We start from the raw sequence: 24,092 nt of genomic DNA, 5'->3' as shown, positions 1-24,092 counted from the left end.
GGACTAGCCGATGCGTAATGCCGCGTTGTTAGAAAAGGTTCTTGCACTCTCGCTCGCTGGCTCGTCAGTTTTTGAGTCAGCTGATTTAAGTCGCGATTTAAAAAATCAATTTAATTTATTCCTTGAAATATTCCTAGCTTTGAAATTTCACTTGTGCAATTATGGATTTTTATTAAAAATTGTCAGATTAGCAATAGTTTTGTATTGCTTTACAGTCACAATATTATGTTCGAGTGATTATGACATTGGGTTGTTCGCAAAGTTCGTAGAGTTCTCCAACAAATGACATTATCGTATAGATGGCGCCACATGTCCGAAACATGTACACATGAGATATCACGCAAATATTAAGAACATCGAATCGTATGTGAGCTTTTACAAAAGTTTAATTAGTTGGTACAATGAGCCTTCAAATTTGATTAAAAAACGCTACGATACGTTCGAGCAACCCAATACAATCGAAAGAGTCGTTGGACTATAATAAACGTATCGCTCTGGCCAGCGCAGCGAATCGTTCAGTCGCACAGAACCAATTTGCTGTCCACTTTCTCAAGATGTCCGTCATTAGCAAGCGAGTGCCACCAAGACTAACCGTTTCCTGATTTTCTTTCTTCGCAGCACTCGGGGTAGGAACATCCGCTTCAGCAACCAACAGTGCGTGGCGACGCGCACCGACACGGAATTCTGTCATGGCTACGCATTTACGAGTCGACCGTTGTTGTTGGGCGAGCGGATAGTCGTGCAGATTCTCTCTACGGAGCCAATGTACGTTGGCGCTCTTGCCCTCGGCCTGACCTCGTGCGATCCAGCACGTCTCACGGCGGAGGATTTGCCGGACGACAGCGATCTACTGCTGGATCGACCCGAGTATTGGGTAGTCTCCAAAGATGTAGCGTCCAGTCCGCAGCCCGGCGACGAGATCGCCTTCACGGTCACGCACTACGGCGAGGTGCAGATGAGCAAGAACGGTGGCCCACCCAATGTCGTCATGCATGTAGACGAGAGTCTTCAACTATGGGCATTCGTAGATGCCTACGGTAGCACTCAAAGGGTGAGAATGCTGGCCAGCAGACCGACATCGCCGCCGCGGCAACGTCAGAGCAACCCTTCGCCGGCCACCATTGTTCAGCAACAACAACAACAACAACACACAAATCACAGCAACGCTGCCACGGAATTGTCCAGATTCTCCGAGATGGTGCAGTTCAAGCCTGCCGTAGGCGGCGGAACTGTGCTCGTTGTCAATCTCCCGCCCCAGGCTGGTTACTCGACACCCCCGCCACCCACACCACAGCCGATTTACGCGTCCGCGGCGCACAGAAATCCGCCGTCGCAATCGGTGCATCTTTCCGCAGCTGCTTCGCCCGCGCCAGTTCCACATCCCGGCTCGTCTAGACAATCCTCGCCGCCGTTAACCGGTACTATGGCCAGCACCGGTTCATCCACGTACGTCGATCCTGTGACCTATCAGAGTCTGGACGGCACGTTGACGTCGCACGCGACGTCATCGCACTTGCAACAGTGGAGCGAAGGCCTGCAGCCAACGCTCGCCGGCCAGCCAAGCGAGTGCTCCATCTGCTACGAGCGCAGCATCGACAGCGTGCTCTATATGTGCGGTCACATGTGTATGTGCTACACCTGCGCGATTCAGCAGTGGCGTGGCAAGGGCGGCGGTCACTGTCCGCTCTGCCGGGCGCCTATTCGCGATGTCATTCGCATTTATCGGTCCTGAACAATCCAGGACTAAGAGAGAGAGAAAGAGAGAGAGAGAGAGATACAAACGGGGATAGAAAGAGCGCGGACGTCTTCCCGGTTGTTCCCATTGCCGTAGCTGCGTCCGTCACCGTGCTTCCGTCGTCTTCGTTTCCTTCCGCGTCGAATCCGCCGCGTTTCATCACCCGTCTTGCCGATCATTGCGCGAAGATGATGATTCACTTTTGCACTATACAAAAAACGGTGACTATCGTATCTTTTTCTACTGAAATGCGGAGCGTTTCTCTTCTTCGTGAAGAAAATTAAGTAGACAAAAACGGGAGGGAGAGAGAAAAGCTCCTTAGTGAGATCTTCTATACAAAGAATTTTCTCGCCCCAAAACTTCTGCCATGTTAGATTTATTACGTAGTTCGCGACGTCTTTCGAGATCGCGTCGCTGTCAATTAACGTGTCAATGCGAGATTGGACACGACGGACCATCGCGATCACTGCCATCGTAATTGATCCAAGCGAGAAAGCGGATGATGTATCGCCGCGGATGCGAACGAATGTGTGTGAGGGAGAAAGATAGACAAACCGCTACATAGTTGGTCGAGTTTGCTTTGTATATCCCAGTATGCCAGTCTGTTGTTGTGTGCGAGTGGTAACATGCTTGTGGTGGTGAGTGAGTGCGAAACCTCATGCGACATCGACAAAAGAGAGAGATCGATTTTAGATATTTTCACAAAGCGACACATAATCGTTAATTACCTTTACCAATTACTACTATCGCTCTGAGCTATCACTACTATTGCTACTATTACTACTACTATAACTCTTTACTACTACCATACTACTCTTCCAGCCTTTATTATTTTATTATTATTATTATTATTATTATTATTATTATTATTATTATATGTATTAATTATATATTATATATTAGTAACTATTGATATTAATTATATATATATTACTAGTTTTTTCGTACATTGTAACAGTCTTCATTATTTGCGAGCTTCGTTTGCCACGATCACTATTAATTTTACTTATATCCGCCGATTATAGTGATGGTTGGCGAATTGGAACACACATATAGTCACTGTTTCGTCGCGTGATTATTATTTAATAAGATTCGTGTGATTACGTAGTTACGAATTGTGTTTTCGATTGGATGCCCCGGGACATTTGGACAGCTCGTTCGAAAGGACCTTTGTTGCTCTGTGCTTTAGTGGAGGATGGAAACGTGACTGGAGATATACAAAAAAAAAAAAAAAAAAAAAAACAATTAAACACTCGTTTATCTCGTTCACGCGTTTCCGTCGTGGATGATAACTGAACGCGCGGTCTACGTTGACAGGCGAGGTTTTACCAAAGATCCTAAAGCATTTCCTGCCTATTGTTTCTTGTTATCTGCTCTCTTTGACGCGAGTGGTTGTACATAAAGATAACTTGAAAGACAATGGCTTGTACACACGTGTTGTCTCGTGCTCTGTGTGAAACAAATTTTGTCTCGAGGTGAAAATGTATCTCGGACATTGAGTCTTTATTGGAAATGTCAAGGTCAATGGGAGCTGTGATCCGAATCTAAACCTTGCTTCCATCTGGTACGAACGAGGCTGTCCACATGCCACGCTTGGTGTCGCTAACGATCGTCCGTATTTTACTTCGTAATTTGCCTTCGAACGACGAATTTTTTTCACAATTGAGAAAAAAACCTTCAAAAAAAACAAAAACAAAACGGCGAAACGATTTTCGAGCCAAAGGAACGAGGTGTCTGCCCTTCAAGGAATTAATTTTTAACGCGAGGAGAAAGTTTTTTCTCTCGGATGTAATGATAACGGATGCGCAATAAAGCTGTAGTGAAAATCTCTAGTCCAGCGAGCGGCGGATTTGCGAGTCTGCCAATCCAAAAAAAAGAAAAGTGCGATGAAAAAAAAAAAGACGGGGATAAAGCTTTTTCTTTTTCTTTGTAAGTAAGCGCGAAAAGAGGGAATAGAAACAAAGGGAGAGACCGAGAAATTTTATAGAAGAGGAGACATGCAAGTTATTGCGCGCGTCTGCCAGCAAAATCTGGCGCGTCCAAGATTCTATTGAAAAAAAAACAAAAAAAAAAACAAAAAAAATTAATAAAGATTAGATTATCATTTTATTGGTATGATCAAACGGCACGAGAACGGTTCCAAAAATGTCGCTCTGATAAAGCGACAATGGAAAGAGAGAGCGAGTGAGCGTGAGCGAAAGAGAGAGAGAGTGTATGAGAAAGAGAGAAAAAGCTAGAGTTTAAAGACATGCTTGATAATAATTATGAGTGTTTATAATTGTCATCGTTATTGTTGTGATCACAGCGTGTTTGGTTGTCGTGTTAGTCTGTCGTCAGCTTGGCCGCGTCTCGATCATTTACTCTACGTTTCTATTTTTTGATTTACTACTGCCCTTTATCATTATTATTATTATTATCATATGACTACGTGACTAATCATTCTATTTAATTCGATATATTATTTTCAGAGAGTTTAGCGTTTGTATTTCGCGAGAATTGGGGGATCTGTTGCGAACTTTCTTTCTTTCTGCAATATCTTTAGATTCTTTCACGATACATAAGGCGTAACGCGCGCACAAATCACCCCCCCCCCCCAAAAAAAAACCATTTTACACACACGCGATTTTGTACACCCGTGTATTTGCATAGAAAATTCTTATGTATATGTGATGCGAGAGTTTTTCTTCGACCGTGATGTAAAGATGCCGACGAAAATTTATACATATGTAATATAATTCGCGCAGTCGCGTATTGTTCTACACAATAAAAAGCCTATATATAATATATCTGCGAACGTTGTCTTGTGTGTTGCCTCTGTTTCGTTGACCATTTTCTATTTAAAAATCTTCTTCCTTTTCCCTCGTCCGCGGATGTTTGGAACAGACCGCAGTAGATATCCTCGAAGGCGATATCGTATTATTGTATGTGTACTTTCAAAATATGACTGTGCAATCATCCGTTATCAAAATCTTTGTAATTTTTAATTTTATTTTTTTATTTTTTTCTGTTTTTTTTTATTTTTATATTTTTATCCTTTCTTTGTTATCTTTGCGTTTTATTTTTATTTTTTATTTTTCTTTTATGTATTTTTATTTTGTTATTCTTTTTTGAGCTCGGGGAAAATGTTCCCAAAACTACAAATAAAACACCGCAAGTAAAAAAGCTGATCTAATCTAATTCTCCCCCTCCAAAATTTTTTCCCAACTCGATAAAATCACATGAAGCGCGAATGTCTCTTATCTATTTATTGTATCACAAAGCACGTGTAAAACTTTATACGTCTCAAACAAAACACACATACAAAACACGTGTACAAGAAAATAACAAAAACAATGTAAAAATCTCGTAAAAAAAAAAGAAAAAAACGATGCAATCAAACGTAAATAAAACGTTCGTTTATCCCACCGCGCGTTCTTGTGGCACGCCGTTGCGCCACAAGTCCCTTTCGGAAGGTATCCAAAAATCTTATTCCTCGGCTCCGACGTCCACGGTATCGGTGGCGACTTCCTGATAATCTTTTTCCAACGCCGCCAGATCCTCCCTGGCTTCGCTAAATTCGCTCTCGTCCATGTTTTCGCCGACGTACCTGACAGATTGCGCGCGAATTATTTCGCGAATGAAAATAAATGCGCGACGCTCAATATTTTTGAGCGAGAATTTTGCGAAATAAAACACTCGACGTAGTTTACCAGTGAACGAACGCTCGTTTGCTGTACATTAGATCAAATTTTCTGTTCAGCCTCCTCCACGCCTCGACTATCGCCGTGGTGTTCGCCATCATGGCCATGGCTCTCTGCACCTTCGCCAGATCGCCGCCCGGTACCACGGTTGGCGGTTGATAATTGATTCCTACCTGTTATTATTGTTGTCAAAAACAAAAGAATAAGATCACGTCAACGATGATATCGCGAGAAAACAAAAATGTTGCCATAAACGATCAACCTTGAAGCCTGTCGGACACCAATCGACGAACTGTATCGATCGCTTTGTTTTCATGATCGCGATCGAGGCGTTGACGTCCTTGGGCACAACGTCGCCTCTGTACAGCAAGCAGCAGGCCATGTACTTGCCTCTTCGCGGATCGCACTTGACCATCTGCATGGCCGGCTCGAAGCAGGCCGAGGTGAGCTCCATCACGGTGAGCTGCTCGTGATAGGCCTTCTCGATGGACACGATGGGCGCGTAGGTCGCCAAAGGAAAGTGTATTCTGGGATAGGGCACGAGATTCGTCTGGAACTCGGTTAGATCGATGTTGAGGGCGCCGTCGAATCTCAACGACGCCGTGATCGTGGAGACGATCTGGCCGATCAGACGATTCAGATTCGTGTACGTCGGCCGCTCGATGTCAAGATTGCGTCTGCAAATGTCGTAGATCGCCTCGTTGTCAACGAGGAACGCGCAGTCCGAATTGTCGAGCGTGTTGTGCGTCGTAAGTATGGCGTTGTACGGCTCGACAACGGCCGTGGAGATCTGCGGCGACGGATAGATGGCGAATTCCAACTTCGCTTTTTTCCCGTAGTCGTTGGACAGTTGGTCCATCAGCAGACTCGCGAATCCGGATCCGGTCCCGCCTCCGAACGCGTGGAATATCAAAAAACCCTGCAGACCGCTGCACATGTCGGCTATCTTGCGAATTCTGTCCAGCACCAGGTTGATGATCTCTTTGCCGAGGGTGTAGTGACCGCGCGCGTAATTGTTCGCGGCATCCTCTTTGCCGGAGATCAGCTGCTCGGGGTGGAACAGCTGATGGTACGTTCCCGTGCGTACTTCGTCTACGTGCGTACGTAGATTAGCGAAATTGGCATATTGATACGATGCTTTAATATCGGTTTGATGCGTATACACGCTGATTGCTGGGAACGGGGAGAGTGGGAGAAAGAAGAAAAAAAAGGAGACCAAAGACTCACCTATCACCGTCGGTTCGAGATCGAGGAAGACAGCTCTAGGTACGTATTTTCCGCCGCCCGTCTCGCTGAAGAAAGTCTGAAAACCCTCGTCGGTCGTGCAGGTTTGCGGCGGCAGCATACCGTCTGGTTGTATGCCGTGCTCCAGGCAATACAGCTCCCAACAGGCGTTGCCCATCTGCACGCCACCCTGGCCGATGTGGATCGAGAGTACTTCGCGCTAAATCATTTCGATTCATTAGCATATCTCGTCGCGAAACTGTTTCTCATATCGTATGAATTCTACTTTTTTTTTGTAAACCGACGTGTAATGTCATTGCTTTTATTATAATTCCCGAGTAAATATAATATCAAGAATTACACGCTACAGGTGCGATATGTGTACGTGTATAAACAATTCGATATATTTAACGAAGCAGAAAAATGCAACGAAAGATTTTCCAAGAGATCGGAAATTACGATACTTGCCATTTTGAGAACTTATTAGCGTTCGCAGACGGAGAAGGTGGGATAAACGAACACGGCACCGGGAATGTTTGACAAGACGATTGACAAGACGATTTGTTGTTTTCGCGATTTTCTTTTCGTTGCCCGGAGAAACGACGAATTTCAACTCGACAATGCAAGAATCTGAAAATGAAATTTTCAAACAAAGATTTTTTTTTACCGCGATATTACAAAATTGTAGGACACGTGATATTGAATACTACGCATTACTCGATGCCAATGAATTAAAACGCGTTTTTAATTATTTTAAGTTTTTAAGATAAGATATAATAGATAAGGAGCGTCATGTTTTGCAAACGCTTATATACAAATCGAAAAATGTATATCCGACGCAAGGCATATGCGTGTGTGTGTGTGTATGAAATTCTCGTTCATGCAGGAAGTGCATTTTTGACACGCTTCCTGAAGGACGAGGTGGCCGAGAGGTTAAGGCGTTGGACTGCTAATCCAATGTGCTCTGCACGCGTGGGTTCGAATCCCATCCTCGTCGAACGAATTTTTTTTCTTTTTCCAAAGAAACTTTTTTCAAGTTCGTTACAAATATAAGCAATGAAAAAAAAACTAATAAGAGTACTCTAATTTTTACGTGTAATAAGATTTCCATATACAATAAAAAATATTAAAGACATTGACTGTTTCATGTGTATATATTGTTTGAACTACACAGTTCGCAGTTTATATAATGTATATAAATAGACATATAACATACATATATATAATATATTTACGTATATAATAAGTTAATGTACACTTAAGTAAAAATTGTACAATATGACGTTATTGATTAAAAAGCGTTATATAGCGTCTCTTATCGTAAATCAATTCTGACTAATAAGGCACATTTCAATCCTGAATTCGTTAATTTAAATACTAAATATATTATTGGCAGTATATGGCGTATAAAAATATTCATAAAAAAAAACATATTAATAGAAAATAGCACATTTGGTCAAAATAATGCAAAAAATAAATCGCACGCGTCTCAACGGGCACGGGAGATCTTCTTGCTCTTATCGTTCTCAATGGGAGGTGGCGGACCTTTGGCGCTTTGATGGCGATTATAAACACTGAAAAAAGTGACGGTAGCAAAATATTTATCAGCGACAAGTGTAAAAATTAAAGAAAAAAAAATTCAAAGCAAAAACGTGTGTTTTGTAGATTTAATTTCGCAAAATCGCTCTGCAATGTAATCTTTTCTCATCTAACGATTAACACCTACTATCGATACGTCTCCGAACGAATGTAGTCCATGACGTGAGATATTCCCACTTGCAGCTGATCGCCGATCGGAGTAACCCACGGATTGAATTCCATGCGAAACACCGCCTTGTTACTCACTAAATCCAAGTTTCCTGTAAGACGGATTGTGCAGTTTTTATTCCGCTACATATATACATGTATATTATTTGATCTTATCGCGTTTTTCTTCCATCTACCTATTTCGGGAGGCAAAACCGTCAAGCGATTGCCCTGGATGTGCAGTTCTCTGAGACGAGCCAGCTCCCCGATCTCCTTCGGTAATTCGATCAGATCGTTTTCCCTCAGCACGAGCTAAAAGACATTTCAGTCGAGAATTTCTTTACAAGATTATTTCTTCTTTTTTTTTTTTCATAAATCAGAAAACTAATCTTTTGAAATTCTTACAATTTGGAGATTTTTCAACTGGCCGATCTCAGGCGGAAGATACTCGAAATCATTGTCAGCGAGATAGAGCGCTCTCAGGGTCTCTGAAGAAAAGGGAAGATTAACGTAATTTGCCGAATACACACAAATCGATCGATCAATCTAACAACGCTAATGCGCGACTGACCCATCATGAAGAAATTTCCGGGTAGATTTTTTTCGCTCAGATTGTTGTACGTCAAATCCAACACCTCGAGAACCGGAAACGCGCCGAAGCCGCGAGGAAGCACGTCCAATCGGTTCATTCTGTCGGAAGTCAAGCGTTCTGATAAATTTTCGTGCTGCGACACGCGTCGTAAAATTTTAAGACGCATGCGTGTTATTTAAAACACCTGTACCGACCCCACATTCAAGATCCTCAACTTCGGCATTTGCGACAGAGAGATCGGCAGCTCGGTGATGTGATTGTTAAAGAGATTCAGAATTTCTAGATTGACTAGATTGGCGAGACCCGGTGGTACAGCTACAACGGAAATCATTATTGTTGATAACAGTGAATCGATTGAATGCAAAAAAAAAAAAAAAAAAAATTAAGCTACTCCTCACCTTGAAGTTTATTGTGACTTAACGTCAGCCTCGTTATATTAATCATGTTCACTGAAACATCATAAAGCGGAAATGTCCGATTTTTATTTTCGATAGTACTTGTTATTCTCGTAAAATAGTTTAAAATGTACATTTAAGAAAGAAAACAAAACACAAATATCAAATAAAAATATAGAAAACACATGTTAAAACAATCGAAATTCTAATGCGTGTATTTGCTTTAGCGTTTTCGATCTGTATACGAATTAAAATCGCTCTCAAAGCGATTAATGATATCACTTCGGTAAATCATGCAATGCGATCGGCCGATTTACCAAAAGAACATTATTAATCGCTCCGAGAGCGACTCAACTCTTACCGATAGAAAACGCAAATGTTGTGTGAACGTGTCAAGCGGCAAGTGTCAAATTTAAATGGAAAGAGCGGGAGCGCGCGCGCCGTCACGCCCACGTGGTCGCGACCGCGCAGATGGCTGCGCTGCGGATATCGCTCCGAAAAACCAGCCGCGACAAGTTGCCTAATTTGGCAATGCTCGAGCGAGACGACGCGCAAGGGCGTGGATGAGACTCACGTAATCCCGGCATCTCCTCGAACGTAGCGATGCCCTTGTCCGCGAGATCAAGCTCGGGATTTTGGATCTCTCGGGCTTCGTCCAGGACCTTCTTCGCTTTTGACATCTTCCCCGCAGGAATACACGATACTGGCGCGGTCTGATTCATTGCGCGCGCAATCGCCTAGCAGCACGTCAGAAAGGAGAGACCAACTTCGTGCCGAGTCGAGCGCACGCGTGAAACACCGCACGTGAGTCACGCGCGCGCTCGACTCCGGCGCACTCTGTTTCCCTCTGTCGTCCTGACCGACGGAGCCGATCTCTCTTCCCTGCTCGTCAGATGGCGATTCCTGTACCTCTCGGACGCCGATTGTGATCTTATCACTGAATTCCTTCCTTCCTCTCGCAACGTTTGCATTTTTAAGGTGAAATTTAAATCTGACGAAATTCGTCCGCCTTTTGTGCACGGAGGGACCACCAGCTTCGCACATGAGTAATTCTCTTACACGTTCTTGCGTAAAGTATAATTAATATTATGATCAATGATTTTGTTTTTTATTTCAAATCACTTAACACTAAAAAAACGTAACTTGTTAAACCCGCGTCTTGAAAAAAAAAAAAGAAAACTTTTTTCAACAGAGAACATTTTTCCCGCACACGCGTTCGCAACAACGAAATTTACTCGCCGGCAAAAAGAAACTTCGAGAAAGAAGATCGATCAACATATAAATGTGTCTAATATCAGCACGTTGCGCATTAATAAATCGCTCGTAATTACAGAAGATATCGCGAGATGAAACGCACGAGATGGCAGCACGGTTTTAATAAACTGGTTTTAATAATGTTCCGGAATTTTTGCGACTCGTCGCAACTCGCTGCGGTTGAAACCGGAGCGGCGCGCATTCCGCGACGGTTTGAGCGTAGCGGCGGCGACATGCGATCAGCGAAATTAAAGATAGCAAGGGAAAAGGAAATACTCGCGGTCGAGAGAAAGAGAAAGAGAGAGAGAGAGAGAGAGAGAGAGAGAGAGAGAGAGAGAGAGATAAAATCCGAAGCGCCAGATGCTGCGCGGATCGAAATTTATTACGGACAACTGACTTCGTGTACTTATGGCGCGCGTTTAATTCGTCAAATTCAGAAAATACATCTCGAATATCGACGATAACAAATGTACCATCTTTTTCTCACAATTTTTACGACGAGGCAAAAGCAAGTTCTGTATCCGTGTGTGTGTGTGTGTGTGTGTGTGTGTACGCGCGGGCTTCACGCCCTCGCTTATGCATTAAGTTAAAAAAATTCATATGGAAATGTAGCTCCGCGTTGCACAAGTGTCTCGAACGGGAGACATTGTTGAGAGCGGGAGAATCGAGAAAGGTGAACATTTTCGGAAACTATAAATACATCTCGGAGCGGAGCGAGAGATGGCCCGCTTCCACCTCCGCACGCACACGTGCCCAGGCGCGGTTTTTCAGTCCGTTATCGGTGCGGGCAGACCGCGGTAACAGGGGCAGGCTAAAAAGTGTACGAGAGAGGAGAGTGTGGCGCCAAACAGCACCCGAGGGCTCGTAAGGTTAGCGACCTTGGCGTGCACACGTAAAGGCAAAGGACAGGACAGGCCGCGCGTTCGCTCGCTCGCGACCGGCGGCGACGGCGGCGACGGGGGCGCCCACCTCTTCGAGCATCCATCATTGCTATCCGGCAATCAGTGCTAAGCAACATTATCGGTCAATTTACTGACGCCGTGACCGGTCTCGCCGCGCCGGCGCGGAAAAAGCAAATCTCGTTACCGCAACGAGAGGAGAACCAATCGCCTTTCCAAACGCAACGCTCGCGGGCGCGCCGCACAACGCGCCGCTGTCCTCCATACAGTGGTCCTTTATAACGAATGATCCGATCCGCTCGGTTGCTTCGAGCGAAAATTTGTGGATCCAATTGAAACCGATGGGGAGAACGGGAAATATATATATGTTGCGGTTACACATCTCCGGAGAGAATCGGAGATAAGAGCGACGTTTCGAGATTTTCTTCCGAATTGTCGGAATTCGCGCGTCAAACTTTTTATCTGCGGATTTCTCAGCTGTCCTCCCGTTGTAAAACAAACACGCGGTTACTTCGAAACTGACGCTTCTTCTCTCCCTTTAGCTCGAAGCTCCTCTTCCTAGTCGCGACAGAAACGGCGCACCTACGGGAAATCACGTAATGTATGTCGTCCCAGGACGAGTCTAACACACAAGCGAAGGTAGGAAGAGAAAACACGTGTGTGGCGCGCTTGTATACGCGAGCGCACGTGCGTTCCGCACGCGTGCGGGAAGAGAGCGAGGGTGGGTGACAAGAGAGACGAGAGGAGATAGAAAGAGAAAGAAAAGAGAGAAACGCGAAAGAGAAGCGGAGAAGAGAAAGAGAGAAATATAATCGGACTCTCCCTGTCTCGGTGCATCCGCGAGAGGAATATTCAGTGCAACGTATAAAAGCCCGTTATGCTCGGCGGCCAGTGTGGTTGCGCGCTTGTGCATTCGTGTATGGTGCACGCTATAAATAGATGTAGCAGACCGCAGAGATTCTAAGCACCCCGCCTCCTTTCATACGCGACAACACACGGTCGATAGTATGCAACAGCGAAAAATTCAACCCATATCTTACGTATGTACACGAGAGTTGTATGTATCTACGGCTCTCTCGGCTCGTCGAACATCGAACTTCGAGCATATAAGCGCCGTTTTTCGAACGCGGACGCGCAACAAATTTTATTTTATATTTTCGCAGCGCAAACGCAATTGTTTTTTCTTTCAAAAGGCGCGTCTCTCAACGTTTTTGCGGTTTTTGTCATCCTGTGTTCGTCAGAAGAAAGACAAAATGAGAGATTTCACCGGAGATCGATAATCGCGGACCGACCGATATTTAAACGTCGCGAAACGACGACGAGACTAAATGGCGGCCGCGTTACGCCCGAGGAGACGTTCTCGTCTCGAATCTATGCTTCCTGTGCCACTTCCCAGAAGCGCAGAAGCGCGTCCAGAGGCCCGCCCCGGACCCGTGTCCCAGGCGTTAATAAGGCGTCGATGTAACCGTGCAATTTAAAACGCCGTTTGCGCGGCGCGAGCCGTTATGAGATACCGGTGCAGCTTCTGTTTTCGGCAATGAGGATGTCAGACGAGTTACGACACCGAACGGCAGGTGTTTCGAAAAGCGAGGCCGCCTCGCGCGGCTCACCACGGATTTTTTTTTTTTTTTCTTGATTTTATATTCTGAATATTGATCTTCATTGATTCCCCTTCCTCGTGCATTTGTCGTCGTCAAGATAGAGCTCGCGAATCGTTGATCTTCTCGCGACTATGGATCCAGGAAAGAAGCTCTTGACAAAATTCGTATTTTTCTTTTTTTTTTTTTTTTTTAATTTTTGTCTCAAAAATATATCCTGGAATATATTTGCCAATTTCGAGTTCCGTAAAAAAAACACTTCATGTTTTATGAAAAAAAAAATAACGCAACGATCCCTTGCAACGTCGAGAATAATAGCATTTTAGGATCTGAAACTCTCTCTCTCTCTCTCTCTCTTTGTCGGAATTATCTTCGCAGCCAGTGTAAGCGACCCGCGCCAGGCTTCGCGTTCCGAAGCCGAACGTGATTCGAGCACAACAAGCGCGCGCACGATGGAAGCTGCAAGGCCGCGAGTGTGATCTCTTCAAGGGCTTCAAGGTCAGCGATACAATCGACGATGCTCGGGGGGGGGGGGGTCGACGAGGAGGCAAGAAGGCGGGTTCGGAATAGCCGGAGGGCGGACAGGAGAGGGAAGGCGGGAGGGAGGGTGACCAGTTCGTTGCATAATTGCGTCACGTTGTCCGGGAATCACTGCCCTGAACGAGCCAGCACACTAGCGTGTTTTTACAAAAACTCGCGGGCACAAACTGGATTCCCCTCGCACTCGGGACGCGTTTGTGTACGCGCGCGCGCGCGCGCGTATCTGGACGCGCACACACTCGCGAGAGGAAAACGCTAAGGGAACGTGAACATAAAAGATCCTTCTCTCTCTTTCTCTCTCTTTCTCTCTCTTTCTCGTAATATTACATATTATGATAATTAAGTGCGCTTGAGTTCTTAGAAGCCGCGCGGAGCTTCTTCTCAAAACACGCTAACATTAATATCACCTTTATCGCGTGCAATGTACAAGTGTTTCTCGTAATAATCCTCAGTAATAATAGACATTTTTCTCTGTCTGGTCGAACATGTATAAGGAAAAGGAAAAAAACCAAAAATCCATTAAACAAAACAAACCAAAATGTGTGACGGAAACTCGTTTCGTTGGGGAGGGGGGGAGGGAGGGGTGGATTGCATCGGAGATTCTTGACGTAATTCAATGCGCCGCTGTCTCATAACCGCGATTTTTCGCGGGGATGCTTCCCGGCGTGCGCGCACGAACGCAATTTGTGTCCGGCCGCTCGTACCAGGCTGGAACGATTAAACGATACAAACGATTAGACGACCGGCCGGTCGCGGCCGCGCGCGGTGTGCGTGCCACAGCAACGTGAAATTATTAGCACTGGCGCCAGTTATCTCGCGTTTTCCGCCGTTTTTTTCCCTCGTACGCCACGGAGAGACGCGAATTTACCGCGCCCGTCACTCGCGCCGTATATACGCGCTTTACGCGGCCTTTTTGCCTGCGTGTATATATCCAGCTTCGTTCAACAAATCCGCGGGTATGGGATAAAACGCGCACTCGGCGCGCCGACCGTTTTCAGAGAGATCGATTCCTCGATAAATCGCGTCTCTTCACGATCCGCGCCGTCGCTCGCGCGCATCGAACTCTCCGCAATTCTCTTTCTTTTCATCGAGAGAATCGAGGTTTTTGCTCGCCGATGTGAATGACAGAATTGACAGAAAAAAAAAAAGAAAGCACACATCTCGCTCGTTTATTTAAATATAATATATTATATGTATATATATATATATATATATATATATGAGCCATGAGAGGCGCGCGAAGAGCAGCCACCGAACAAATCCGAGATTTCGCTAGTTAACCTACTTCGCGAAACGTCGCTTTCCTCGATTTTTTTCGGACGTCAATTCCGATATGCTCAATAGCAACTCGGAGGGACGATAATGAACACAGTGACGTTGTTGGATTAACGGAGAAAGTTCATTCTCGCGCCCGGCGCGCACGATTCGTTCGGTGGTCCTTTGTTTATGCGAAAACATCGCGTCGTGCCGATTTCATCGTTTTCGCTGATTCGTCCATTGACGAGTGCGATAAAAATTCGTCGGGCGCGAAAGATTCGACGGATCCCGGTCGCCGGTGGATCCGGAGGCGGCATACCAGGCCGGAGAAATTGAAACGTCATCGAGACTCGATCGAGCTCCTAGATCCCGGCGGTAATGATCCTTAAATCGCGGTTAATCGCGATTAAGATTCTAGTTTGTGATTTACGTAACTGCGCGCGAGCGGCGCGGCAGTTCTCTTCCGAACGGTGTAAGCGTGGCTAATAGTCTTCTTTTCATACCGAGCGCGAAGTTATAAAGCGTCGTAAAACAGTGTCGGTGTACACACACAGACACACACAAACACACGGACACTCGAGAGAAGAAAAATAACGCCGCGAGCAAACTCTCCGTTTATCATTTTTGTTTTTGTATTTACAAACGAGCGATTTGATTGCCCGACGAGTTGATTGGTATAAATACGATAGTCACAGCAAGAAGTTCGCTAATAATCAGTGAAATTGGCGCGCATAAACTTCAATTAAAATTTGATAATATTTTAGAGGCTGCGCTCGCGCGCGCGTTTCAGGAAGCAACGGGAGAGCAAATTTTACCGGACTGACATTTATCACAAAATCTCTATCGGAGATTAATAATAAAGGTCGAAAATAGTACGAGCGAGACTTGTCACGTTCCGCATGCTAAAACGTGTACGTACGTATACACACACGCACACACACACACACGGCTATCTATAAAACCGTCTGTATAATGTAGGCACCGGTAAGATGTTCTGCTTTCACTGAACGATAGAGCGTGTACATATATTAAAGTGGGACCTAGATACTTAGGGGAACTTAACTAATATGCAACAAAAACCAGATAACGGTCGAGACGCTTTTTTGGGGTACTCTGATCCCGTTTTTCCTCTCCTTCTCTCTTCTGCCTCTATAAACTTGACATCTAGTTGCTAAAAACTTAAGAGCGTAAAAAAATAAGAGCATAAAAAAATTGTTCATTATGTGTGTGTGTGTGTGTGTGTGTGTGACAAAAAAATTTGTTCTCGAATTGTTTGTTGTCCCCAGCGATCTCAGAGTAGTCAGAAAAATATTTCTTCAGATTATTTGGAAGTGTTATCGAAGCATAAAATAAAACCTTCTCAGGTAGTGCACTTTACTGCCGTGAAATCTTGAAAAGATCGCCATTAAGTATGAATTAATTAGCACAGCCCGTCTATAAAGATAACGAAGGCCTCTCAGTAACCTTTTATCGTGTTACCGTTTAATATTATGTATCGGAGTTACCGCAATTACATATACAAAGTTCGGTGTAACAAATTCCGCATCATATATACGTATTATACACATATATATATATATGTATCTGCAATATAAATTGCGTATCGACGTATCTGCAAAATAAATCGTTATGTAAAACGAGGCCCGTCTTTATCGCGCGCGACTCGTCCCGTTTTATTTAATTCGTATTTTATTAAATTCGCCCGCAACGCGCGCGCGAACTGGGCCGAGAAGGAACGATTTACGGTCTCGATCAATTAGAGGGAGACGAGAGAGACAGAGAAAGAGAGAGAGAGAGAGAAAGAGAGAGAGAAAGAGAGAGAGGAGCGCATCGTGAATTTTTACGACGCACGAAACCAGAAACGCAATTTCGACGTGCACGGCAACACAAGGTGCCCGGCGCCGCGCCGGTTTACGGTTCATTAAATTATATTTCCACGCGCGCGCGAACCGATATTTAGTGCGTCTCTCGAAAACGCCGCCGGAAGTTTTATGTGCCATTTTCACTGCCGCCGCTCCTAATTCTCTTCGTTTCTACAATGCGCGATTTCGACAAAACGACCGACACCGCGCCGCTCGAGATAAAATTATTTAACGGCGAAAGTGTATTAAAAAGTTAAACGTTTGCAATAAGTACAGTCGAACGTCGCGCAAATGTGTCGCGCAGAAAATAAAAATACACATTTCTCTCTCTCTCTCTCTCTCTCTCTTTCTCGTTCCGGTTTTTGACGCGGGACCGACTTTCGGAAGAGACCGGGTGATTCAATTACGCCGACGATCGTCAAATCAGTTCGCGAGCGTAGAAGCTACGCTTTCTACACTACAAACTCGTTACATTCGTTAAATAACACTCTGGAAAACAAAATTAAGCGATCGCACAAGTACAACGGACAAGATCGACAACGCGGATGATGATGATGATGATGATCTTTGGACTTTTTCGTCAAACGGACGCTGATGGCGTATTACGATAATCTTCGTAACGACGGGGATTTGAAACTTGTACGGGATTATAAGACCCCGCGACATCTCGAGGAACTTTTCGCGAAATGTCATGTTTCCTCGCTGGAGGATAGAGGCAAGCGAGAGAGGCTCCCGCGCATCGGGTCACGTCGACGGGACTTATCGTCGCGCTGTTCAACGTACGAAGCTCTCCCCCGGCGGTGATTGTTAATTGCGCAACACGTCATCTATCATCGGCTAATGATACAATCCGGTGGCTCACACACAGTGGATCACGTTATTACATTTCGGATGGCCTAATCGCTAATAAGGATTTATGGGTATCGTGAGCGCACGACGCCGTTGGCAGAATGTGAAAGTCTCTCGGGGCGATCGTAACGAGGGTGCATGTATTTCTCTCTCTCTCTCTCTCTCTTTTTCTCCCGTCACGTTGTTTTGTATATGAGGTAACGCCGATACCCCGATGCAATTATTAACGAACGAAGCACAACGTTGCGATATATTTACGCCACACACAATTTTTTTCTTTCCTTTGTGCGCGATCTACATTCAAAATAAAAACTCGCTCGATATTGCGCGCGCAATAAAGCGACTCGCGCAATCCTCTGCATTAACCCCCCCTTCTTCCCGATCGAGATTGCCGAGCGAGGAGAAACGTGGCGCGGAAATCATCCGAGCAAACGGCGCGAAAAAAGAAAGAGGAGATTACCGCTACATTGAATGGTATCAAGTTACCAAATGTATGTATCCTGTTTCCAAACCAGACTTTCGCCCGGGAGATATTTCGGGGATCTTTATTGAGAAATTCGAGGAATTTGTGTGGAATTAAAATGATAATGTGACGAAGTCGGTACATCGTCACCTGTTCGCATATCTAACCGTGTCCCTAAAAAAAAGGCGAACCTTATTTAAACGACCGAAAAAATCTGATCCGATAACAATTATCATCCCGTGTGGATATAATTTCTACGTTCGCGATTCGGTCAAACAATAACGTCGCGATCGGAGCGATCGGTTTATCGCGATCGTCGTCTTCGGGCGGCGCTTGCGAGACAACAGGCGCCGCGGCGAAGCCTCACCGGATAATTCCTAATTCCTCAGCGCTACAAGGCGCTCCTCAATTAACGTCACGGCGCTAACTTTCACCGCGAGGCAAACCGCCGCTTCGGTTACGCCCCATTACCTTATTGCTCGCTTTGCACGCGTGCCTGCCTGCGTCAGTCCGTGAAAAGGCGCCCCCCGGCGCCACGTCGCGACGCACATACGAGCGTGCGTGCGTGCGTGCGTGCGTGCGTGCGTGCGGTGTTTGTTGCGCGCGCGCTCGGTTTGTCCGAACGACCGGACGATCGCGAGAGAGCAGGACGTAGGCGGAAGCGGATGTGCGGGAACGTACGCGTATATGTAGGGCCGAAGGTGAAAAGGCGCGAAAAAGATACGACGCGAAGGGCGAAAAAAAATCCGTGAACGCGAAGGGAACGGACGTATATTTACGATTGCGAGCGGTGTGTGACGTATATCTTTCGTTCCGCGATTTATCTTTTATGTAGTTTGCTCTCTCTCTCTCTCTCTCTCTCTGGGAAGCGTGATTTGTACGTTGCAAAACGTACCACGCGGTAATAAGCACGCGCTCTGTCAATTCAATCCGCTATTGGTTGAAAAATTGGTCTGTTCTTTTTTTTCGTTTAAGAATGTGATTGACTATCGTACAAGTTTGAAATAAGAAAATTACAAGATCGGCATAAATGGAATGCGTGATGATAATAATTTTTGTAACGATCCACTGTCGAGAAGAAGATTGCGCGCGCATTAATGGTGGCTATTGCCTGAGCCGCGGCAAGGGCGTGTCCCATTAGACACGTCCGTGAGGTAACACGAGGAGGACCCCCTCCAACCCCCACGCCGGGTTCCTCGATTGAGCCGGTTACCAGAGTAGACGACTAATCTTTCGGTGCAGAGAGCGCCCGTGAGTGCATCGCGCGCGCACCACTTTCACCGTTTCGCCGTTTCCTCTTTCCGATCGTTTCTTTCCGCGTCGAAATCGCGTCTCGTTCACTCGCGCTCGGCACCTGCGCGCCGTGTGTGTGTGTCGAAATTGACACACGGGAGTGAAACTGCATTTACGAGAGCCCCTCCCCCTCTCCCCCGACGCGTATCATTTCCTCTCCCGTATATTCTCGATATATCTATAGATCGAGATATCGCACGATCGCTCATATAAAATTCCCCCTACGGTGGATGAACACCTTTTGCGAGTTTTTTTTTTTTTTATCGACGTTTTTTTTTATTACACTTATAATATATCGGTGTGTAATCTTGTTGTGTCCTGTGCGTCTCTCAAAGCTGTAATATACATCGTCGAATGAAGTTGTTTTCTCGGATTTTCGCGTGGTTTCGGGGAAAATGAACACCGCGCGCGGTGTATGTTAATTCGCGATAATTTTGCATACGGGGGAGAGAAAGGGACGTGTCGTCTCGCCACGGGGGTCGAAGAAGTTCGACGAAGTCCTTGACGGGGGAGTGGCCCCGCACAATTTACATGCAAATAAATTTCAGCGAGCGCTGTCACGCAAAATAAACTAATGGGAATAATAAGAACACGCAAGAAGATGATAATAAAGTCAGAACACGACGAGCTCTTGGTGCGGAGGTGGCGCGTCGCGTGTTGCCGATGTATCACTGTAATTGGAGGTGTACATAATCCTATCTGGCGTGTCCGAATTAGGAAAACAATTAACGCTGCGGGCGACGAGCGACGACGAGCGAACAGGAAAGAAGAAAAGATGAGAGAGAGAGAGAGAGAGAGAGAGTAAAAGAGAAAAAAAGAAAGAGAGAGAACGAGAAACCCGTCGATGATGTTCCGGCGCGTTGCCCGCTGGGACCGCATCAATCTCGTTCCGGACCATTCAATTGATACTATCTCGCGCGACTCGCAGCAATAAACAATGACATGTTCGCGCAACGGCGAACGGCGCCGCCATCGCGTGTCTGCTGCCCTTCGTCCTTTTGGTCCCGAGCTCGCTCGCTCTCTCCGCCCCGTCGGTTGCCCCGGGCCCCCATCGAGTTTTTTTCAGATTAACGTGGGAGGCGCGCGTGATTTATCCTTTTGCATTTTTTCCCTTATCGGGATAAGAGCGCTCCTCTTTCTTGCTCCTCTATTTCTCGCGAACACGAGAGGGATGGACTCCGGAGGGCCGGAGAGTCGTCACGAGAGAGATGACTCGAACGCAACCGCACATCGCGATACGCTCGTACGTAAGCGTAAAATAAATTACGACGCGATAATTGTGAACACTCAGTTTATTGAAGTTTCAAATTCTCTTACTCGCGCGTGAAACGATATATATATATCGATATCGTTTGCGAAAATATGAAGAGAATTTCGTAGTAATATATACGACGTAAATAATTATAAACCTGAGAGAAGGCGTACGTATAATATAAAAATATTCAAACTATCAGCAAGATAATCCGAGAGAGAAGAGAGAAGTTCGCCTGTAGAGACTTTCTCGCTGAAAGACGAGCAAGTAAAATGTAGGTTACGTCGTAAAACGCGCGCGGCGAGGGTGCCTGCGCGATGAGAGGAGCCACGTTCATGTGGCGAGACGCGCCGACGTTCTTCATCATCTTCTTTTGGTTCTTCGGCGCGGTATTGAAACGGCCTACGTTAAGGTCAGTCGTAGAGAAGCAGACGCGCGGTGGATGATTTCACCTCGGCCATATTTATTATCCTAATCTCGGTACGGAACGCGCGCGCGCGCGCAAGCGAACGCCTGTGGCCTACATTCACCGCAAATTGCCCGACCGACCGACCGACCGCCCCCGTTTTTCTTCGCATGCAAATCGCAGACAGAGTCCGCAAATCGGACTCGGCGCGCATCTTCTTTTCCTCTCGCTTCTGTTTCTCTCCGCTTTTTTCTTCCACTTACCCGCCCCGAATAAGATATGCCCGTAGTTGGCGATCTAATAACAATAATAATAGCTAACGCGGCGGCGCGTGATGGCATGCACCGGTCGGGTTACTTGAGAATGCGAGAATGTTTTAAAAACCGCATCGAGCGCGGCCGAGGCAGTTTGCTTAACCTTCGATCTCGTCGTCGTCGTCGTCGTCGTCGTCGTCGTCATCATCATCGTGCGCGCAACGTCGACGCGCCCGAGAGAGAAAGAATCTTCATTTTCTCGTTTCGCCACGCTTACGTGGCAAAATGTCCGTAGCGGAAAGAAGAGATTTTCTCGTGCGGCCCGCAAACGCTTTTACGACACTTTCACGGTGGCGTTTTACTTCGAGATGATAAATCGCGCGAGAAACCGGGAAAATCGTGGCAATCTTCTTCGCGCGAATCCGCGCGGCGCGCCTCGCCTCGATAATACGTAGCCGTCCGCGATGATTCTTCGAAAAATCGTGCGTTTGCGAATTTCACTCCCGCGGAAGTAAGATCCCCGGGATGATCGAGGCGACAACCGCTACCGCGACTCGGCCAATTAACGGACCGTGACTAATGGCGCGCGCCCCCGGTACCGCGGGACTGACTAATGACACGATTTTCACCCACGCACGGGGTATCTCGCGATCTCGCCCGTTGTAATTACGTAGTACGCGAGCTCCGCGCTCTCGCGACATTAGCGAGAGCGCGCATTGTTCCATTTGTGGTCCGGCGCGGAAGAAACGCGGTCTCTCTCTCCGCCGCGCAATGGCTCGCATTTTTCGCGCGCCGGGTCGACCGCCACCCTCGCGGGAATTCGTCCGCCTGACGGGCGGGTCGGCGGCGCGACTCTGTATGTATTTCCGGTAAGCCGCGAGTGAAAAGTTCGCGTTATACACACACACACACACACACACACCGTTCGCCCGCGTCATATCTCGTTGAATTTACGGTTATATGCGTAACGCTAAATGAGTCACCGCTTGTTGAATGACGCTAATCAAGGATTTAATCTCATGTATTGTGCAATGCGTTCCACGCGTCGGGGACTTATTATTTTGTATTGAATTATATAACACACGCGCGATATGGCTTATTATATACTCTCTCGCGCGGTGAATTAACTTGCGCGAGGAGGATTTTAATTGCAATCACCGGTCACGAATGATATCGCGCGAGATCGCTCTCCACATTTGTATACCTTCGTCGTCGGGAGAGCGAAATATTACCGCTCGAGTCACGAACGAAAATTCTCGCAACAAGCGAGAGAGAGACGATCCGCCACGAGAGTTATTAAAACCAGTTCCCCATCATTGGCGGCGGCGCTGCAATTATCGCTCGCATGGCGGGGAGTCAAGCAGGTCGCCCTCGGTCGCATCAACCCTTCTCGCATACAAGTTTTACGGCCCGTGGGGCCGAAATGGAAGTGCCACTTTTGAGGCGCCGATTAACCACCACGCCATCACCACGACGACGACGATGACGATGACGACGACGACGGGTCGGACGAGGCCGCTGCTTTTGCCTCCGACACGTTTTGCCGAGCCGAGATATATAGGTATCCGTCCGGCGTTGGTGCGTACGTACATCCGCGAGTTCCGAGAAGCGACGGTTTGGCCGGCTTTACAGCCGTCGCGCAAATTAAACTACCACCCTCAAAGTCGCCGAAGAAAGCCAGGCACACACGTGCGCGCTCTCGGAGCTCGTTTGCGCCTCCCTTTTTGCACGCAACAAAAAAAAAAAAAAAAAAAAAAAATATAAAAACGCAACAAAAAAAAAAAAAAAAAAAAATATCCCCCGCGGCCCGACTCCCGCGGACTCGACCCCACGTCCGTCCGGTCACGAGCGATCGTTTCGCGTTCGGAGGATGTAGCGAGTGTGTCCGAGAGTGTAATAGACCGTATATAATTTTTACTAGCGTGTAAAGGGATTACATCGAGGTGTGTGTTGTGTAATTTGTTCGCGCCGGCTAACGATTACATCTCCAACTCCCGGCTTGTATCTCGTAAAATCTCGGGAAATCTCGCTGATTGTGAGAAATCCGCGACTATTTGTCACGAAGTCCGTTTTAAAACATTTAATGTCTATTTTAGAATCGCCGACAAAATCGCGTTTGCGTGCGCAAAATTATTTCGTATCTTCCAGAAGGCATCATACGATAACAACTTGTTTACGAACGCGGATAGAGATTTGCCTTTGCTACGAGTGGTGTAAGTAGCCCTTGGAGGTTTCTTTCCGCGGTGGAAACGACTCAAGTTATGAAATGCCGCGCGGCGGCACAGAGAAATAGCGAAAGAGACAGATAGAGAGAGAGAAAGAAAGAGAGAGAGAGAGAGAGAGAAGAATAGCAGTAGTGTGGTGGTAGTATCTAGGAAGAGTGGCTGCGAGGAAACACGCCGGGATATAATAATAAAGAAATGGTTGCGGTGAGTTACGAGACAAGATAAGTGATATGGTAATGAGGTAGTACCTAAACGAGCTAAACTACAGCCCGAGTGAAGTGAAGCTCGCTGCCGCGGCCGTAAGCGGAAAAAGCGCTACGGCGCTCTTGTAATAATACGGCGAATAAAACTCACAGGGGGGAATCGAAGTATCAGTGAAAGCCGATCGGGGTCGTTCATCCATCGCATGTGCGGTGGCGGAACAAAGAAGAGGGGAAGGAGGGAAGGAAAGCGTATGAACAATATCGATTTGCCATTGGGTCATTGTTTTCGACGGCGACGGCGACGGCGACGGTGTTCGGCTCGTGTAATGGCGGAAGTGAAAAACTCGTCTTTGAAAGTGTGCCGC

At 46.4% G+C, this 24,092-nt stretch overlaps 3 protein-coding genes and 1 non-coding gene across 10 annotated transcripts in view; 2 read left to right on the top strand and 2 right to left on the bottom strand.

The window, feature by feature from the left end:
* LOC109853800 (protein neuralized) overlaps nucleotides 1-2,977 on the top strand; it is a 52,676-nt gene extending 49,699 nt beyond the window's left edge. For all 7 annotated transcript variants that reach the window (XM_020426250.1, XM_020426251.1, XM_020426247.1 and 4 more), the window contains exon 4: nucleotides 619-2,977. In XM_020426250.1, coding sequence (XP_020281839.1) covers nucleotides 619-1,732 — 1,114 coding nt within the window. In that variant the 3' untranslated portion in view covers nucleotides 1,733-2,977. The remainder of the gene's footprint in view (nucleotides 1-618) is intronic.
* Nucleotides 2,978-4,965: 1,988 nt separating this feature from the next.
* LOC109853766 (tubulin alpha-3 chain-like) lies at nucleotides 4,966-7,315 on the bottom strand. Its single transcript, XM_020426161.1, has 5 exons — nucleotides 7,108-7,315; nucleotides 6,643-6,859; nucleotides 5,678-6,507; nucleotides 5,425-5,588; nucleotides 4,966-5,321 (listed from the first exon to the last, which is right to left on the bottom strand). The coding sequence occupies exons 1-5, from the start codon at nucleotides 7,108-7,110 to the stop codon at nucleotides 5,201-5,203; spliced, it is 1,335 nt and encodes a 444-aa protein (XP_020281750.1). The 5' UTR covers nucleotides 7,111-7,315; the 3' UTR covers nucleotides 4,966-5,200.
* A 239-nt stretch (nucleotides 7,316-7,554) lies between these two features.
* Nucleotides 7,555-7,636, top strand: Trnas-gcu. Its single transcript has one exon. It is a non-coding gene; the product is annotated as a tRNA-Ser (tRNA).
* Nucleotides 7,637-7,874: 238 nt separating this feature from the next.
* On the bottom strand, nucleotides 7,875-10,181 carry LOC109853753 (ras suppressor protein 1). Its single transcript, XM_020426145.1, has 8 exons — nucleotides 9,947-10,181; nucleotides 9,376-9,426; nucleotides 9,172-9,292; nucleotides 8,957-9,075; nucleotides 8,791-8,873; nucleotides 8,583-8,697; nucleotides 8,366-8,498; nucleotides 7,875-8,213 (listed from the first exon to the last, which is right to left on the bottom strand). The coding sequence occupies exons 1-8, from the start codon at nucleotides 10,092-10,094 to the stop codon at nucleotides 8,129-8,131; spliced, it is 855 nt and encodes a 284-aa protein (XP_020281734.1). The 5' UTR covers nucleotides 10,095-10,181; the 3' UTR covers nucleotides 7,875-8,128.
* Nucleotides 10,182-24,092: the final 13,911 nt, after the last annotated feature.

This window comes from Pseudomyrmex gracilis, unplaced genomic scaffold, assembly GCF_002006095.1.
Source record: "Pseudomyrmex gracilis isolate BER0280 unplaced genomic scaffold, ASM200609v1 scaffold_54, whole genome shotgun sequence".
Classification (NCBI taxonomy): Eukaryota; Metazoa; Arthropoda; class Insecta; order Hymenoptera; family Formicidae; genus Pseudomyrmex; species Pseudomyrmex gracilis.
Note: the sequence above shows the minus strand (reverse complement) of the source record. Positions and strands in the feature narration are given on the sequence as shown.

Coding starts and splice junctions, on each gene's coding strand:
- LOC109853766 (XM_020426161.1), bottom strand. Junction 6,508..6,642: donor TCTCGAACCGACGGTGATAG/GTGAGTCTTTGG, acceptor GTACGCACGTAG/ACGAAGTACGCACGGGAACG. Junction 5,589..5,677: donor GGTGTCCGACAGGCTTCAAG/GTTGATCGTTTA, acceptor CAATAATAACAG/GTAGGAATCAATTATCAACC.
- LOC109853753 (XM_020426145.1), bottom strand. CDS start 10,094: ATGAATCAGACCGCGCCAGTATCGTGTATTCCTGCGGGGAAGATGTCA. Junction 8,874..8,956: donor CGGAAATTTCTTCATGATGG/GTCAGTCGCGCA, acceptor CCTTTTCTTCAG/AGACCCTGAGAGCGCTCTAT. Junction 8,698..8,790: donor AGTTGAAAAATCTCCAAATT/GTAAGAATTTCA, acceptor AATGTCTTTTAG/CTCGTGCTGAGGGAAAACGA.